The 19,100-nt window shown below is 36.8% G+C and overlaps 1 protein-coding gene across 2 annotated transcripts in view; it reads left to right on the top strand.

Annotated features, from left to right (window-relative positions):
* The window catches only part of UNC5C (unc-5 netrin receptor C), a gene marked incomplete at both ends in the record, with an annotated part of 343,544 nt that overhangs the window by 306,988 nt on the left and 17,456 nt on the right, over nucleotides 1-19,100 (top strand). For both annotated transcript variants that reach the window (XM_081333056.1, XM_081333055.1), the window contains 4 exons: nucleotides 2,600-2,944; nucleotides 5,310-5,397; nucleotides 10,949-11,117; nucleotides 15,195-15,428. In XM_081333056.1, the coding sequence (XP_081189182.1) occupies nucleotides 2,600-2,944; nucleotides 5,310-5,397; nucleotides 10,949-11,117; nucleotides 15,195-15,428 (836 nt within the window). The remainder of the gene's footprint in view (nucleotides 1-2,599; nucleotides 2,945-5,309; nucleotides 5,398-10,948; nucleotides 11,118-15,194; nucleotides 15,429-19,100) is intronic.

The raw sequence follows: 19,100 nt of genomic DNA, 5'->3' as shown, positions 1-19,100 counted from the left end.
TGGGTGGCCCTGCACGGCATAGCTCATAGCTTCATTGAATTACGCAAGCCCCTTCGCCACGACAAGGCAGTAATCCATGAAGGGGTCCTTTCATCTTACCCAATCTAAATTGTAAGTTCTTTGATCAGGGACTCTTCATCAATTATATAGCCTATATAGGATTCAAAGAAAAAATAATTTGGGAGGAGAAATGCAGGCCCTTCCAGCTTCCATTCCCTTTTCTATTTAGCCTTGCCATGCCAAGATAACTTCCATTAGTTTGGTCTATAAATTTATTTCTAATCAGTTCATTTACTAGAGAACTATATCGGACACCTGCGGTTGCCCATTTTTCAGAATTTGTTTTCAAGAAGATTTTCCATGAAGATCAACAGGACTCATAGAGTTCAGCCATACAAGGATTACATTTTTCTATGCTGTAGAAGAAGAAAAATAAATACTGTACATGAACAATAAGAAATGCCAAATGGATAAGAAAATTACAAAACATCCAAAATATTGTGATTTTTTTTAAATTTTGATTCTTTTGAATTTCCCTCAGAATTTCCCACAGAATACAGTACTAAGTAAGAAAGAGTTTGTTTAATTTTCTCACTTTTTCCAATTCTTCCAATTTATTCTATTTTCACTGCTGCCACTTCTCATTTCCTGCTTCTGTGTGGAGGAAGTCCATCCCATGTCCATCCAATGAAATTTTTAGAAGATGCAAGATGCAAAAAAAATCTGCTCATTGTGCGTTTCAATAGGAGGAAACCAATATGATTAAAATATTCAAAACAATGGAGACTACATGATAGTCATATGCTTTTCAACAATTTATAGCCTACAAAAACACATTTTGGGGAGGAAGATAATCTCGAATCTTTCCTGATCTCTTTCTGCTCTCCTTCAAAAATTTATTATGAATCTGCTGTGCATTTTTGTCATGGAAAATCTTATCTGTAAATGAGGTATTTGAACCTCAAAATGAGACATTCCATAAAGTCTGGAGCTTTTTTCAATCTCGAAACATTATTTTCAAGGTCAGAATACTTCAAATGGCCAACCTGGGGTTTGGACCATTCCTTGATTACATGTTTACTGACCTATAGCCTATAAGATGCCCTTTTATATTTTCTCCCCTTCTGGGTTCCTTCACTCCAGAATTGGTTTCTATGGTTTTGAGGCAGCAGCTTTTCTTCATTTTGCCATACTCACTTACTAAGCAGGGAAATCATTGCAGCCTAGCTTGCGAGAACACTTCAGATTGCATCTAAAGCACATAAACACAGTAGACTGACTGGAAGGATACATTGTGGGGGCCATCAGATTTCAGCTTTATGAACTTCTGAAGAAAGGTACAACTTCAGTTCTACCTACTTCTACACACCTAACATCTGTCCTTTATTATAAAGAAACAAGAGAGCACTTGATCCTGAACTTCACTGCACTTAGGTTGCTGTCATAGATTGCATTAGTTGGAAAACTTTTCTAATCACAGTTTGCTTCCCAAGTTCTTCAAATCTTCTAGAATCCATTCTCAGGAAAACCCCACTTCTAAAATACAACTGAATGTAGCAGTAGTAGTAATTTTTAGCCAGCATATACTGTATAAGCATGCTCAAACTTAAAGCCACCAAGTATTCTGCCAGGTGGGTGATAATTTGTGTTTGTCAAATTAGTAAGATTTGTGCACTGTAAGAGGATGCTTCCTATATTGTAAGGTATAAGGTTGACAAGGTTGTCCTTCAGCTTGATTAATCTTCTACAAAGTATTTTCTGCTTTTCAAAGACTTTTCAAAGATATAGTACTTTTCACATCCTTTCCCAACTCTATTAGCCTCCTGGGGATTTCTTTTCATTAGCTAGATCTTAGGCCTTTACAATCTCCTAGATCTGTTTTCTGCCTTGCTGACATTGTCATAGCTTTCTTAACTCTTTCCAACATTTCTGTCAATTTTGTTGATCACTTTGTTGGTCTAAACTCCTGTGCAAATCAGAAGTCAGTCTGCCAAAGCTTTGGGAATCTTTGCTGCTCTTTCTGGAAAAGTTATATTTTGGTACATCTCTAGAACTGCAGGTTGATATACTACATCTATGAGAAATTATTGATTAGAGGTAGTTCAAATATTTAAGCTGCTTCTGTTACAGCCGTGCTTCTTCCATCCTATCTTAGGAATACTTAACCATGTTCTTTACCCATAAGCATGATGCACAGAAATCATCTGGAAAAACATCCGGTTCTTACCTGTAAAGGTGAATCTTCATATGTGAAATGCCTTAGTATGACTGCACAAATTTCCACACATAATTTTAGCTGCATGCAGCAGGTTAATATTTTCAAACGTTTTCAGATTTCAAGTTCTACAGCCCAACCCTATACTCAGTCAGTGAAAGTGAAGCCTTTCATGACTAATATAAATTACTTTTTATCTGTGGTTTATGAGCATATTTTTTTAACAAAATATGTTCCAAGTTGCCCTAGAGGCCAGGTTGAATATGGAACCCTCTGAGGGTTTTATTCATATCAAATCCAGAAAAAGCCTGTTGGGAATGCTGTTTTTAAGGCCATGGCTTCTTGATTTTAATATTACATTTTTTTTCTTCTTCTTTAAAACAGATCTCCTAGCTGTACCTCCTGATCTTACTTCTGCAGCAGCTATGTATAGGGGTCCGGTCTATGCCTTGCATGACGTCTCTGATAAAATTCCAATGACCAACTCTCCAATTCTGGATCCACTGCCCAACTTGAAGATCAAAGTTTTCAATAATTCTGGTGCAGTCACACCCCAGGATGAGCTGTCCGATTTTTCATCCAAACTCTCGCCACAGATTACTCAATCCCTACTGGACAATGAAGCATTAAACATTAAAAACCAGAGCCTTGCACGGCAAACAGACCCATCGTGCACTGCTTTTGGGACCTTCAATTCTCTTGGAGGTCATCTGATTGTACCGAATTCAGGTAAATTATTATTTACAGTCATTTGCTTTTAAAGAACATTTCTCAGGTATTTCCAGAGTTATTGGAGGGGTTTTTTTTCTCCTCTCTAGCAAAGGTTTGGGTCATTATAGAAAGCTGTATCCTACATTTAAATCAGAGAAATATTTTTCTCCCATTTGATTTTACTTGGCTATTATACGTATTCTTCTCAGTAACTTTAGTCTTCTGAAGGAGAAAAATGCAAAAACTCTGAGTCATTGCCATCCGACAGAGACCTTTTACTGTCAACCTATTTGAAGTAGGATGCTCAGCCCTTGGCTTTTTTTCTTTCATGTATCACAATTAAAGAAGTGAAGAGGGAGAAAACTTTGAAGTTCAAGGCAAAAAGGGTTCTGTTGTCACTTGACATAAAAAGAACAAACTAATTATAAAAAAGAAATCAGTTCCAAATCTCAGTTTGTTTCCTCCAGCTCAGTAAGAAGGCAGATGTTTACAACACAGTAGTCCTTTCTGTCTGCATTTGCAACCTCAGAATTTATTTATTTATATTTTAAAGAAAAATGAGCTCTTTGGTGGTCAAATAGGAAAAAAAACAATAACAAAGAAGAAAATCCATTATTTCTTCCATAATTATAATGACCATTTGCAGGTATTCCAATCAACTTATTTATGTGTAAGTTCTGTCTCCTCATAAGAAGAGATGATGTGAGACAGAACAATGTAGCAATGGCACTTAGACTTATATACCGCTTCACAGTGCTTTATAGCACTCTCTAAGCGGTTTACAGAGTCAGCATATTGACCCCCAACAATCTGGGTCCTCATTTTACTGACCTCAGAAGGATGGAACGCTGAGTCAACTTTGAGCGGGTCAGGATCGAAGGAATCAAACTCCTGGCAATGTGAGTAGAGTTAGCCTGCAATACTCCATTCTAACCACTGTATCACCACAGCTCGTAGATGGATTAAAGTTAGACTGAAGTTCTTGCCAGACTTTGGGAAGCACTGGGGAACTTCCCATACAGGAGGGGGTTTAGAAAGGGAAGGTGGGGAATATTCAATGTGTTGTAATCACTGTTAATTAATTTGCTTATTTAGATGATGACACCATACAATAGTTTCTATATAGAAAACATAGCAGGGCAAGACCAACAGGCCAGGGGTGATGTTGAGGAAGTTTGTTGACATCAGAATCTGGATGGTCATGAGGACAGCATCTAATTAGCACTAGCAAACTCTCTGCCTGTTTATCTCTTTGTCTTGAAGCTTGCAAACATTCTCATAAGAGGCAAAGGGATAATGCAACATTCTCCTCTCATCATACAGACACTCTTCTTACCTTTTATAATGTCTGAAATGGAATATTATCAATAGAAATGTGATTGCTTCCCGAACCATTAAGAATGTTCACCAGTGGAAACTTTAGTATCCTTAAATGTCTATTCTCGGTCATCCAGGTCATGGTTGTCCCAAAGTTGCTTTTTCAAAAGGCAACTGCACTTTGTTTTTCCTTGAAGATGTTTCACTTCTCATCCAAGAAGCTTCTTCAGTTCCAAAAGCTGAAAGAACTGAAGCTGAAAAAGCTTCTTGGATGAGAAGCAAAACATCTTCAAGGAAAAACAAAATCCAGTTGCCTTTTGAAAAGCACTTTTGTGACTTTTAACATCCCTACCACACCTGCCCAAAGGCTTCCTCTGAGAGGAGAGGATCTGGGTAGGGATTGTAGACCTAGATAGATTTTAACAATACTTTTAATTTTGCAGCTGCTGAATCTTAAATGATTACAATTTAACTGCATTTTGCCAGCATACTCTTATGAGCTCTATTACAAATTGTAATCCAATAAATATCCCAAGCAGCTGGCAATACAAAAATGTAGCGAATATTCCCCATTCTGTAGCCAGATTTACATTCGTTCATCTAAATGGTGAATAATGACCAGATAAAGCTGAAATCCTCAGGAACATGAAAGAGACTCCTGTTGTTTCATGAACAATGTTTTGTTGCCCTTTGTTCCAAGTTTCATTAAATAAGATTTGCCAAGAACAACGATCCCATTACTACTGTTTGGAATAGTAAATGCAACTCTTGGCTTTCCCCCCCCCCCTCATTTTTCCCATCTAAACAGCAGTGCAACCATCTGCTCGTTTCTTAAATAAAACAAAAGCAGTTTCAGACTCCTAGAATGCAGAAGGCAAACACGGTGGCACCAACAAGTCAGAAAACCACATCTATTAAGATGGCTGTAAAAAAATCCTATTTCAGTTTCAAGAGTCTGGGTAAAATTCTGTCAATCTCCAAAAAGCATATTATTCAAAAGGTCAGACTCTTCCCCTTTCTCTTTTATTTTCTTCAATGTTTTTTTTTTTGTCATCTTGTTCTATAGGAGTAAGTTTGCTGATTCCTGCGGGGGCGATTCCTCAGGGGAGAGTTTATGAAATGTATGTGACGGTTCATCGAAAGGAGAACATGAGGTAAAAGAGATTCTGCTGCTCGCATTTGGTTGAGTGCTAGTTGGAGGGAGGAGGCAGCTTGTGCTAATGTAGCCTTCTCATCAGCATATCTGCTTGGACTAACCTAAAAAGATGCTGAGGCCGTAAAGTGGTTTGCGAGCAAACTGAGAAGGCTTGCTGAGGAAATGAGGTCTCTTCTCTATGGTATGAGCCAGGAGCAAGTGAGGAAATCTTTCAATCTTTTTTTTTAAATTATATTTGTCAAATTTAGGCAACACCCCTCTCACTCACAATGTGAGTCTAGACAGTTAATTGCACAGCTTGAGTAGTTAAGAGGTATTTGGGAGAGGTACGAAAATAAGGAAGGAAAGTCGCAGCTATAAAGGGTACCATTGACACTAAGTGCAGAATAATACGGGAATAACAGAACAGGTTCTTTGTCTTAATTTTATTTTTACAGTTTATTCAGAGATTAAAAATAAGACGTGTTATAACACATAGTTTTTTGTTCTGTTCTTTTTTTTTTGTCTTGTTCTTCTTCAGTGTTCATTTTTCTTTTGCACTTTGAGTTACTGTATTGTACTGATGTTTTAAATGGGTCACTTATGCAAGATGGGAGGTCATATAAATGTAGTAACATAAATATAAACAACAAAAATATTGTTAAATATGAAATTTACTGCCGTATGGTGTGATGATAATGAATTTAGAAGGTTTTAAAAGGAACTACACGGATTCATGGGAAATTAGGCTATTACTCTTAATGACAAATTCTATTTCCTTAGTAGAAGGCATTGACATATAAACTTAGGGGCATTCACTAGGTTAGGGATTTTTTTAAAAAGGAGACTTAGGGAAAGACAAGGAATAACACTCTCAAAAAACATTGATGGTTCAGAGTTTGACAATGCATTGTCTGATAATGAACATGTGTCAATGTGGAAACAACATGTAATGGCTCATTATGTTAAATCTTCAGGACTGGATTGTAAGATGTATTTACATTTTTTCATGCAATGTACATGTTTTTCCCTGACACTACATAATCCTGTTTTGCCATTTTCAAAAAATAGTTTTGAGACAGGATAATTTTGCAAGTTCAGTATGACTTTTCTGCTATCTCATCCTATCTTGTATAAGTATAATAATTTTTCTCAAAGAATATCAGAAATAAGTTTAGGTTTATGTGTTTTCTGAATGCATTTTTGGCAATAGATTAGATGGATCCAGAAAGCTTTTCTTGTGTTATGGACAATAATAATAATACATATGCATTTTCTTGGCCAATGTAACGTTGAGTGTCAACTTATGGAAGTATCAATTAGGTGACTAATATCAGATAAACAAAGTTTTTTTCTAATTATCAAGACGCATAACAACAGTTTCTATTATAATATCTTCACATTTCTTTTTTTTAGTTCTTATGTAACGTTGATTTTGCTATGATTGAATACTGATGCTTTTTTTGCCACCTACATAATCTGGCATTGTTCTTTCAGAAGAATATTTGTTATAAGAAAAAAATAATAAAAATAAAAAAGTACTGAATCTAGCATATGGCATTTCTGGGCAAAAGAAAAATGCAAATATAGGATTGGCAGAGGCTGCTCAAAACATTTTTTGATAATGCCAATTTGTAGAAGACAATACATTTATGTAAACATATACATGAAGTAAAACTTCAGTGAAATACAAAAAAGTTTTAAATTTGTAAAATACCCAACATGTCTGGAAGGATAACCATCTGCTCCTGTGGTTATTCATCTCAATTCTTTCACTATATTATTTTTATCCTTTAAATTCTGTGTTAATCACTCAATTCTTTCACTATATTATTTTTTTCCTTTAAATTCTGTGTTAATCAAAGTATAGTATTTTATTCCAGCAAACTAAATAATTGGCCCAATAACAAAGAGGACACAACTGAAATAATGAAATCTGTATGTCACTCACAATTATATATACTATAAACTTATGCAAGCTTACTAATTGCCAGCATGGCTTTCCCTGAGGAGAACCCAATATTGTAATTTAGATTAGACAGAATCATTAATGACATTCTCAGAAATCATAACTACAGACACCAGGTTCCTTGGGAGAAGTCTTAGTAACTGTTTACTGAGTTTGATTTTCTAGATGAATGCTAAATATAGTAATGATGCCCTCTAGGATAAATACATAGGAAAAAAAAGATTCATACCAAGTTTTAAGAGATGTAACATGGGTAATTGTAGTACATAAGTGAATGTCATCTTAAGTTGTACATGACATTCACCACATATTTCTGAGGAATCATCAGCAGATCACTGTAAACTGTTCCCTGCCCATTAAAATTTTATTTTTTTATGCTCCTCAAAAGAAAAAATGTCATTGCTGGAGTTCACAGCTATTATTTCTTAAACTATTTTCATTGCATTGCATTCTAATGAAACACCACCAGAAACTTGGTGGTATGAATAACCCAAGTCATTAGTCTATGGAAATGGGAAGTGGGGGTCATTAAAAATATTGGAGAGGTACAATAATAAAGGTTTATGAATATTTTAATACACTTTTCAATTACACAAGATCCACTTGTGACATTTCCTGATACTAACTGCATTTGTAACATAATCCTAGATTTTAGCCTGCAAATAAGAACTAGCCTAGAATAACAGAAGATATTTTACATTTTTCTTGTCAGAAAATCTACTGTTTTGACCTTTCTTAAATCTCTGTTGCAAAATATGACTAAATACAGCATTGCAGTATTTAAATGGCTTACTTAGTTCTACTGTGTTCTGTGTCTGGTAACAGATAATTCTCTATACAGAAACAACAATATATAATGGCTCATTATGGCTAAATATGTTTATGAATTAAGTTCATTTCCCTTTTCTCTCCTCTCTCTCTCTCTCTCTCTCTCTCTCTCTCTCACACACACACACACACACACACACACACACACACACACACACACACCTAGAACTACAGTGCCACAGAGAGAGAGATCTCAGTCAGATTCGTGAGCCCCATTCAATATTTGGGATGTTTACCATATGAAATTCCCAAGAATTCCCAGGCAATGTTGTTCGAATGATGCAGGCATTTGTAGAGCACAACTGTCTGCAAGAGTAAAACTTTTGCGGGTATCTTAGTACATACATTGGCTACCACATAAGCCAGAAGACTACATGGTCAAAGTTTTTCCTAATAAAAAAGTCTATGTAGTTTTTCTCTTGTGTGTATTTGTATCGAATACACAAGTCTTTTCAGCAGTTAACATCATCTGAGTAGTGTTAGTTGGGGGAAAGGAGGGAAGAGTTATAAATATATCTGAATAGGACTATAAGATATGTCTGAGTGGCACTGTAGTTCCAGTTGTCATTCCTATGCCACAGTGACTTTTTATGGGTTCTGCAGCATACAAATCAATCAGTCAGTCTGTCAATCAAAATATGCCTTTATAGAGTACAATACAGAAGATTTCCACAAAGATCTGTCTGTATACGCAGAAATCTCCCAGCTCAATATTAACTAATTGTTTCTACTTGACTCCTCTTGATAATCCTTCTACCAAGACCTACATTCAAATTAGTAATTTTGGATTATTCTCTAAGAAACTGAATTCTACTTTGATTCTTCCCGCCTCCCATCCCCCCTGGCTTCTTATTTCTGGCTTGTATAAAAACAAAGCATCACAGGTTACATATAATGCTAAACAAACTGCAGGCAGATTTCCTATTTTGGTTAGCTACTCCTACTGGCAGCATGAGCGATTAGCTGAATAATCAAGCAGTATGCCTCTGCATAATTTTAGCATGAGGATGAGCATTAGATTGAGTTTTATAATTAGTGATAGCTTCATAATACTGTTTCTGGCTGAAACTGAGGGTTTCAATTAGGAAAATATTTGCATTATTTGCTAGGGTGAATTTTTGTATGAAGAATTTGTAGGAATCTGCATAAAGTGTTTTAGAAAGCAAAAATATAAATCTGTATTATTAGGCAGATTAATTTAGACGAATGAATAGAAAGTTGATGAAAGAAGATATTGTATGTATGATAAAATGATAATGCCCAGAGTATGGAATTTTTTGCATGAATATGAGTTTTAAATTTTGGCTGCTAATGTGGTAAGAGTGGTTTAAATGCAAAGTCTAGCTGAGAATGAAAACACTTAAGAAATGGTTCAGCACAAAGAAGGAGTTAGACAAGGATGTGTCATGTCTCCTTGCTTTATGATATATTTATGGTTCAATGTATAAGCAATTGTACTGGTGACATTAGAAGTGTGTTGGTTGCAGATGTAAATGTACATGTACTTTTGCACGGAGCTTTTACTGTTTTGTTGGCTGACAATCTGATTTCCAGTGAATGTCAGATAGATACTAAGGAGTGTGAATCTGAAAATTAATGTGTGAAAGAACAAGCATAGTTGTGTCTGATAGAAAATGGAATGATTTTATAGTTACATGTGTGTGAGAGTGTGTGCACATTATAGAAATGGGGAGAAATTAGAGCAAGTGGATGTATTGATATTGCTCGGTAAAATGTTTACTAAATATGGGACAATAAAATAAGACCTTCTAAGATGGACAAATACTACTGGAAAGATAATAGGTGGTTTGTAAATGACTAATAATAATTCTAGATTTGATACAGAGTTCGTGACCAGTAATAATTTGAGAAGTTTGGCCATCTATAGAGACAAAAAACAGGGACGCGGTGGCTCAGTGGGTTAGGATGCTGAGCTTGTCAATCAGATGTTTGGCAGTTTGGCAGGTCGAATCCCGGGTGCCGCGTAACAGAGTGAGCGCCTGTTACTCGTCCCAGCTTCTGCCAACCTAGCAGTTCGAAAGCACATAAAAATGCAAGTAGCAAAATAGCGACCACTACAGTGGGAAGGTAACAGCGTTCCATGCGCCTTTGGCGTCTAGTCATGCCGGCCACATGACCACGGAGTCGTCCTCAGACAAGCGCTGGCTCTTCGACTTTGAAACGGAGATGAGTACCGGCCCCTAGAGTTGGAAAAGACTAGCACGCATGTGCAGGGGAACCTTTACCTTTTACCTTAGAGACAAAAAATAAGGGTCAAATTGAAAATTAATGTATAAGAAAGAGTGAATGTGTTGAAAGAAAGGAAAAAAATAACTAAAAAAGTTATGATGACTTGATGAGATCCTCAATGAACTAGATGTTACATGCATCCTAGTATCTATGTGGTGGAAGCAATGTCATTTTCAAGGATAAATAAATAAATAAAACACAGTGGAAGTTCTGTTGCAAATCTACTATAGAACGTATTCAGACTGGCAGTAGCTTACTTTTCATTTGATGTTTTCCCAATATTTATCATACTGTAGATACTGCCTGCCATAGTTTGAGAGTTATATTCCCTCTGCTTTCCTTCCTTATTCTTTTGCAATGATTTTAGGCATAAATTGTTACTAGATTATAATTTAAATAATAATTAATGCCAAACCTCACCGTGATATCAGTTCATGGATAAATAATAACAGGTTTTAAAATGAATTAGTTTCAATGATACCATATGATTTTTTTTCTTCTTCTTCCTTTATAATCCATTCAGGCCACCAATAGAAGATTGTCAAACCCTTTTGACCCCTGTAGTGAGTTGTGGGCCTCCAGGAGCATTACTAACTCGGCCTATCATCTTAACGATGCACCACTGTGCCGAACCAAACACTGAAGACTGGAAAATTCAGTTGAAGACCCAAGCAGCCCAGGGACAATGGGAGGTGAGGTGATTGCCCTTCACTTGCATGGTTCACATTGTCTGATTGAATAGCCATTAAATATATATTTTTTCATGAGCTGTATGTATCATTGCCGTTTTTTATCATTTCATTCACATTTCCCAACTTGGTATTCAGTGGCGTAGCGTGGGTTGTCAGCACCCGGGGCAAGCACCCGGCTGCTGCACTGTCCCTCCCCCAGATAGTCCCTCGCTCTCTCTCCGCACCGCACCACACGCCTGGCACCCCCCCCCTCCAGAGTGGGCGGCGACCCGGCGGCTCGGATCAGATTCGCACAGCCAGCACTGCCGTGAGAGAGAGTGAGTGAGCCAGGCAGGGGCAGAGAGCTGCGAGTGCAAGCGCGCCCCCCAGATGTTGCGCCCGGTGCGGCCGGCCCCCCCTGCACCCCCCACGCTACGCCACTGTTGGTATTGGGGCTGCAATTTCCATGGACTGTTCTGAGTTGTAAATTAAGGGAATTTCTGAGTAATAGTGGATAGTATATTGTGTTATTCCTCATACTGAAATTGTTTGGTATGTTAGGGGGAAAAACTGATTTGTGCCAATATCAAATAAGAGTTAACACCATCAGTATTAAGCAGATTTTGGATAGATAAATAGACTTTTAAAAAAGCTCTAAATGTTCAACAGAAGATGGTAGAACTTGGAATATTTCTTTTCTTTTTTCTGGAACACCTGGAGTCAATTTAAGCTTTTTTCTGTAATTTTTTTTTTAAATTCCATTTATATCCCGCCCTTCTCTGAAGACTCAGGGCGGCTTACAAGCTTAGCAGTAGCCTTCATTCTATGTATATGCCTGCTTATTAGGGCTTTCACACACACCCCAAGCGGCATTATTACAAAGTCAGCTTAATTGCCCCCAACAATCTGGGTCCTCATTTTACCTACCTCAGAAGGATGGAAGGCTGAGTCAACCTTGAGCCTGGTGGGATGCGAACCTGCACTAATTGCAGGCAGCTGGTGTTACTTAAGGAGGCATTAGCCCACTGCTCCACCAAGGCTCTTTGTACACTCTTAAAAGCATGAAGGAGAAATGGGATGTAGCTAGTTATATGTTTGATTTTCCCATCTTGATGTGGAAAGACTGAAAAGGAATTATATTCATATGAATCCTACGGCCTTTTATGAACTTGAAAATTTCGTATAGTCCAAGACATAAAACCCGATCAAACAAAACACAATAATCATATTCAATCAAGTATTAAAACAGTTCTTCTTTAGACTTTATCTATCAATATACAGATGTAAAAGAGGCATTCTAATTCATACATTTCCATCTTAATCTAACTGCTATAATTTATGGTTACTTGAAATGTTTTTATCTTTTTTAAAATCTAACATTAACTTTATAGTTGAAAGTCACTGGGGAAAAAAGATAAGATATGATGGTTTTGGGTTTTTTTTAAGAAAAACCTCTTCATTCCAGTGGTATAGTATTAATAACTCTGGTAGAAAGTGAGCTACTTTATCTACTCAGTGGTGCTAAGTGGTTGGAAATATGTCCAAACACGTTTTTGTTGGAAAGGGTAATATGTTGCTTTGCAGCAGGCACCTGCTAATAAATCCGTACCTTCACTAAAGTAGTCAGCATTGTTTCACTGTCATCTTTGAGAAAACATAGGTGTTGCAGTTCTGTTGAAATTCTCATCCTTTTTTGCAAAATTACTTTTTGTAAAATGCACTTGACATGATAATTTGAATAATTTGTTTGCTAGTTGTATATCAGTAGCAACTGAATAAAACAGATACTTTAGTTCTAAAATCATCTCTAGGCTTTGATATGCTGATTTTATATTGAAATATTTGCTATTGGGAATTTTCCATTAATGTTCAGAATATAAAGCACTGGACTTGTAAAATAAACACCTTGTCAAAAACCTAAATTTACAAAATTGAGAACCTAAATTATCACTAGATCAGCCATTCTTTGCTTAACTTCACATAAGAACTTTCTAGATACCCCTTTGAATATGAATGATATTACTATATGTGGATTTGCTGTTTTATCTTGTATTTCCATATTATTTTTTAATATTAGCTATCTTGAGCACTGTACATATAGAAAAACAGGAAATAAACTAAAGTTTGAGTGCATACACACTAAATATACATAAACATTTGTTGACTGAGTGGTATTCTGACAAGTGATCTAATCTTGTCAGGTATATTTTTATGATAGGTTCTTTATTTCTTGCTTTGTGTGTGTGTGTATACATATATCCTTAATGTGTATACATATATCCTTAATAAGACTAAAAATACGAATCCTGGGTGTGTGTATGTTAGAAGGAAAAGAATCGAGCACCAAGATAGAAAAATAAACAATGTTTAATATGCAAAACACTAATTAGCTTTTATTGGCCAAACTACCGACGTTGTCAGAGTAAGAATAGGAGATCCAGGAGTTTGCCTATATAGCCAGCTGCTTTTGTACCCTGCTCATTGACTTCAAACGGCCGTAGCGTTTCTAAATGTCCCGCGTTTCTTCGCATGCTTGCAGGATCAAAAGTTGTTTTCTTATTCATGGTCGCTCCCCTGGTGAGCGTATACAGACTTTGGGACATGCCCTGTATTAGATCCCAATTTGGAGGGCGTGGCCACAACAATGATCCCCAGGAAGGACGAATCCACAACATGCCCGGCTTTAGGACTTGAGACGGAGGCTCAGGTTTGACCAAAGAAGACGGGGTGGGGGGGAGATACAAAACAACTGCGGCTGGGTAATCGGCTCCCTGATGTGTATACGCTCACCAGGGGAGCGACCATGAATAAGAAAACAACTTTGCTATGAAAGAACATCACAAATATCACAAATTAAATATATAAAAATAAGGATCCACATTTTATTTTCAGGTTAACAAATATCAAACCCCAGAAAACTCTTGCTGCTGTAGTCGGAATTGGCTTATCTGTATAGTCATTATTTTGGTACAATCTCTTGTTGTACATGTGAGCATGCAATCTTGAACAAGCTTCTGACACCATATCTTATTCCTTTCTTTTGTATATTTTCTCCTTAGTTTAACTAGATATTTGTTCCTTTTGTTTGTCCTCTTTTATACTCCTCTTCTATAGAAGACAATCAGGAATATGAAGATATTTTCAAATGTACTATTTTTGATGCTTTCTGGCTATATCGGTCTCCTAGCTAACTGTAGGGTTTGGGCAACGAAAGGACATTTTCACAAATGTATTTTGCTGTTGCCAGTGTTGTCTTCTTTTGACATAGGGATATTTTGTTTTCAGTTATGGAAAAGAGAGCGCCTCTTTTGTAATTGATCTGGCTGGGTCTAGACATTCCTAAAGCATTAATGATCATGATACAGTTTTCATCTCCTGATCTGTAGTGCCATCAGAGAGGTCAGCAATATGTTAGAAATCAACATTAAATTGGCATTAAATAAAGGTCAACAGAATTCGGGGGGCGGACTTGGATCTCTTGTGACAACACAAAGACTCTAAATTGATGATGCATTTAACTCTGCTGTCCATTTCACTTCTCCTACAACAATCCCAGCAAAGTTAGATCCCACTTCAATCTTCTCCACTTGCCCATTCTTTACCATGTCTGTCTCCAATATATACCAAGTGCTTATCTAAATAATGCAAGTCATTGTGAGGATGAGAGGATTTAACATTAGACCTGTTTATCCATTGTTACAAGTTGTCAATTCCCCCTTTTCAGTCCCTCAGATTAACTGGTGGCTTCCAAAACCACTGACTCAAGTGCTTTTGCATCTCTTGAGTCTGATGGATTAATCTAATTGGAATATGGCTTAAAAACTTGTGGGAAAGTGATCCAAGCTCTTATTTTTTTCTCCACATAATATTGCATCTTTGGATCACATGCATCTTGTGGTAATAAAATGCAATTCTAGTTCCTGAAACACTTTGCTTGGTATCAATTTTTCTCAGATTTCTCCAAATATTTTACATGTGTCCATGGTATTGTAACTGGAAAAGCAATTATACTCCCTAAATAGTATGCACAGATGCAGTGTTGTCAACATTATCCAAGCTATTAAATTGTTCTTATTCTATTGTCTTTGATCTTTTCAGGATGTAGTAGCAGTTGGAGAAGAAAACTTCACTACTCCATGTTATATCCAGTTGGATCCAGAGGCATGCCATATCCTTACAGAAACTCTTAGCACCTATGCCTTAGTAGGGCAGTCAGTCACCAAAGCAGCCACAAAACGTCTGAAGCTGGCCATATTTGGGCCACTGATCTGCTCATCCTTGGAATACAACATTCGTGTCTACTGTCTGGATGACACCCAAGATGCCCTTAAAGTAATCTTCATTTTTGATATTATCATGGTCTCTCCTTCCTCGTCCTTTTCTTGCCATTGCTGCTATTATTACTTAAGATCCAATCTTTGGTTCGATTCAGTCTGGTAAAAACTTAACAGTTCAAGTCCGAACAAAGGACCTAAGAGCTGTTAAGGTAGTGTCTGAGTATAGGCAGTTCCACGTTTGTTGGATGTTTGATGGTGCTTCTGTTGTTGTTGTTGTTGTTATCATTATCATTATTATTGCTTTAATATTTAGTTGTGGACTTTACTTTTGATAGCTTACAAATGTCCATGAATATCTTTTATAACAAAAGATGGAGATGAGTAAGACAAAAAAAATACAGATTAAAATGTAACAGTGCCCTTTTCATCATCCTTTCCCTCACACTATAAATGAATTCGTTTCCCAGAATGCCTTATTCTTTTGTCTACCTGCAGTGTAATCTGGATTCCACGATATTTGCATTATTAAAAGACCATAAGGTGCTCAAAAGTTTAATTGCTGGTTCATGAATTTTTGATGCAAAGTGCCAGCTCCCCAGAGGAACAAAACATATAAATGCCTCTTTGTAAATACTTTATAATGATAAAAGAACCTCCAGGGTTGTTAACGCAATGCCTGCTGTTGTATTGCTTAGTTAGATAACTTGGTCTGCAGTGTTTGCACTGAGAATTTGCAACATAAATGATCCAACATTGCTGCTTTCTGTATTCCTACATACAATCTTATTCATTCATGTGAGTTCAACTAATTCACAGCAGGGTTTCTGCACTGACAGGTACAGTTCCAACTCTTTTGTAGTTGGAATCTATGGTGCAGTTATAATCTCCATCATTAAGCATAGGATTATTGATATCTGAGTCTTTACTTGTAGGCTGTCTATTGAGTGGATTTTTCTCAATGGGTTTACATAATGGTTTAGTTAGTAAATATATCCTTAAAGTCTTCCTAAAACTGATTTTTTGTGCATTGCTTGCAAATCCACGTGACTCCAACTGACATTGGCAATGCCTTTTGTAGAACAACAATTATTGTTGTTCTATTGTTATTACTGTTGCACCACTGGTAATAATGGTAGTACGCTGTTACAGTACACTGTTTACATTGTTTCTCTCAGTTAATACAGTGGTCATGGTGTGTTACTTAATGGATAATGGTCTGACTTCTGCAACTGTTTTAAATACAGTAAGGAAACATTTGATAAAACTGTAAAGTAGAAGAGAGTATCTGTAATTCAGTGTTAACTATGTAGTCCTTGGTGCTTTCATAATGATGTTATCTACTGGGGTAATGAAATGTGTACAAGCAAACAATCAAGCTCCGAGAACAACAAGGACTCTACAGAACAATAAAAACAAGTCATATACATCTTTAAAGGCAAAAGAAAATAGCTTTTTAAAAAATCCTCTTTAGCTTGGCACCTTACCACAGCAATTCTAGGGCTTTAAAGTGCTTCAAAAACATACAGCCCCTGTTTGAATAGAAACAATAGACCAAACCTGATACGATCTTAAAACTTTTACAAACAATTATCTGCCTGTAGCAATAGAATACAAGTTGGCAAAGCTTTTCTGAACCACATGTGGGGTTTTTTGGGCAGTATCTGACGGTGTTGTTAGAAAATTACTGGATTTTATTCATTAGAATATTATGGCTTGCATTTGAAACTCATTAAAAGGGGATTAAGTTCTGAGCGGTGTCAAGGTTTTAGTCTCTCAGAGATAAATTATTTTTTCTTATCTGCCCATTTTGGCCCACAGAATCAGTAGGCGTTTTCTCATATTCTCTCGACTTTTTATGTGCAGACAAATGTTTTCTGAGAATTAGTAATAGAGGAAGCTAGCCTGCTGGCTTATGCAAGGAAGTCTGTGAAGCTGTTCCAACGTTTTTGGGTTTTCCGTGGAGTCAAATGGTTTTTAGGAATTCAGATACTTAACATAGATACACATCCTATTTTTAATGTTGTCTTAATTAATGTAAAAAAGAGCATAATGTATAATAATATACAAGTTAATGTATTCCAGTCCAATTAAATAAATCCAAAGTTTACTTACATAGCCTTATCCTGGGACTGAGGAGCATAAAGGCCCCATGTCATACTTTACCATACATTTGACCAGGCAAGACAACAGAAGCATTATGAAGCATTTGGCAAGTCATAGTACATTCCAGGACTGTTGTGCATAGCACCAAGGAGACCTTCAAGCAAACTTCCATAAACTTGTATCCAAACAGCAGGTCCCTTCATAGCTGTTTTTAGTACTGTAACATTAGATGAAAGTAAGGATAGGTGTCTTAAAAGAAGTTAGCAGTACAATTGCCTACTTATTTAAGTTTTATGTCAAACATGTGTCCTGACAAAAAAATAGCAAGGCACCATACAACCACTGTAAGGTTTTCAGATTAAATCAGCCCTCTGAATCTTATAACGCTACATGTTTCTCTTGAGTAAGCTAAAACATGCTAAAATTGTTTTGAAGTTTAGTAAAAAAAAAGCACTATTATTGTTGTTATGTTGGTCACATAGTCAGCCAGATGTTCAGAGTGGATTTGACATTTTATTCAAGCCTGACACTACCAAATTCTTCCCAAGGATCCTGGGATAGGCAGATGTTGACAATGTAAAGGTATTGTCTCAGGATGCAAGCTGTTCCAAGTAAAGTTGCTTTATTAGTATTACAATTATTAGTAGCGTTATGTAGTCAGCCTTGATGGTTCAAACTGAATTTGCTTTATTAGTTGCTTTATTAGTATTACACAATTATTAATAGCGTTACGTAGTCAGCCTTGATGGTTCAAACTGGACTTGAATCTAATTCTTCCTGCATGTAATCCAATACATTAACCAAGAAAAAAACTTTATTCTTTCTGTTATCCATTCCCTTATTCGCTCAGAAAAATCCCTAATGTCAATTTTTCCAAGTTTAAGGGGGGAGGGAGAAGCAAGGAAAACTTTAAAATGTTCATTCCATTGTTTGTAACATGGAACTTGAAATACTGTTTACCCATACCCATCTTCCTTTCAAGCTTGTACTGAATTGCTTTGAAAAGGTGAGTAGGATTACTACATAATAATGATAATAATAATAAATAAAATAAATAATAAAAACCTTTATTGTCAAAGTACAATGTGTACATTGAGATTAGCTGAGCCTCCCCCCCCTGTGCTCTCTCCCCCCAACACACAGTGACAACAAACCCTCCATCCCACTACACTATGTTAACCAACTACACCACACACCGGCCTCCCAAGTCAATTCTGCATAAGATTATGTCCCATTTAAAAGCCTAACAGCCCACGGATAAAAGCTATTTTTCAGCCTGTTGGTACGGCTGGCTATATTCCTATATCTCCTACCGGATGGTAGGAGAGTAAAGAGATACCGTCTCAGTCATCCCTGAGAATCTTCCTCACTCTTCCAAGGCAACGAGCCCTGGCGATGTCATCCAGTGGTGTCAGGGAACAGCCCACAATGTCTTGTGCTGTGCTCACTACCCTCTGTAATACTTTCCTATCCGCGGCTGTCAGACCAGCATACCAAACCACAATACCATACGAGAGGACGCTCTCTATAGTAGACCGGTAAAAGAGGGTCATTAGCTGTTCTACCCTGTTCTTCCGCAAGAGCCTAAGAAAGTGAAGCCTCTATTGGGCCTTTCTAGCCACCT

Source organism: Vipera berus, assembly GCF_964194415.1.
Source record: "Vipera berus genome assembly, chromosome: 7".
Taxonomy (NCBI): Eukaryota; Metazoa; Chordata; class Lepidosauria; order Squamata; family Viperidae; genus Vipera; species Vipera berus.
The sequence above is the reverse complement of the archived record's forward strand: the minus strand, read 5'-3'. Positions and strand labels throughout refer to the sequence as shown.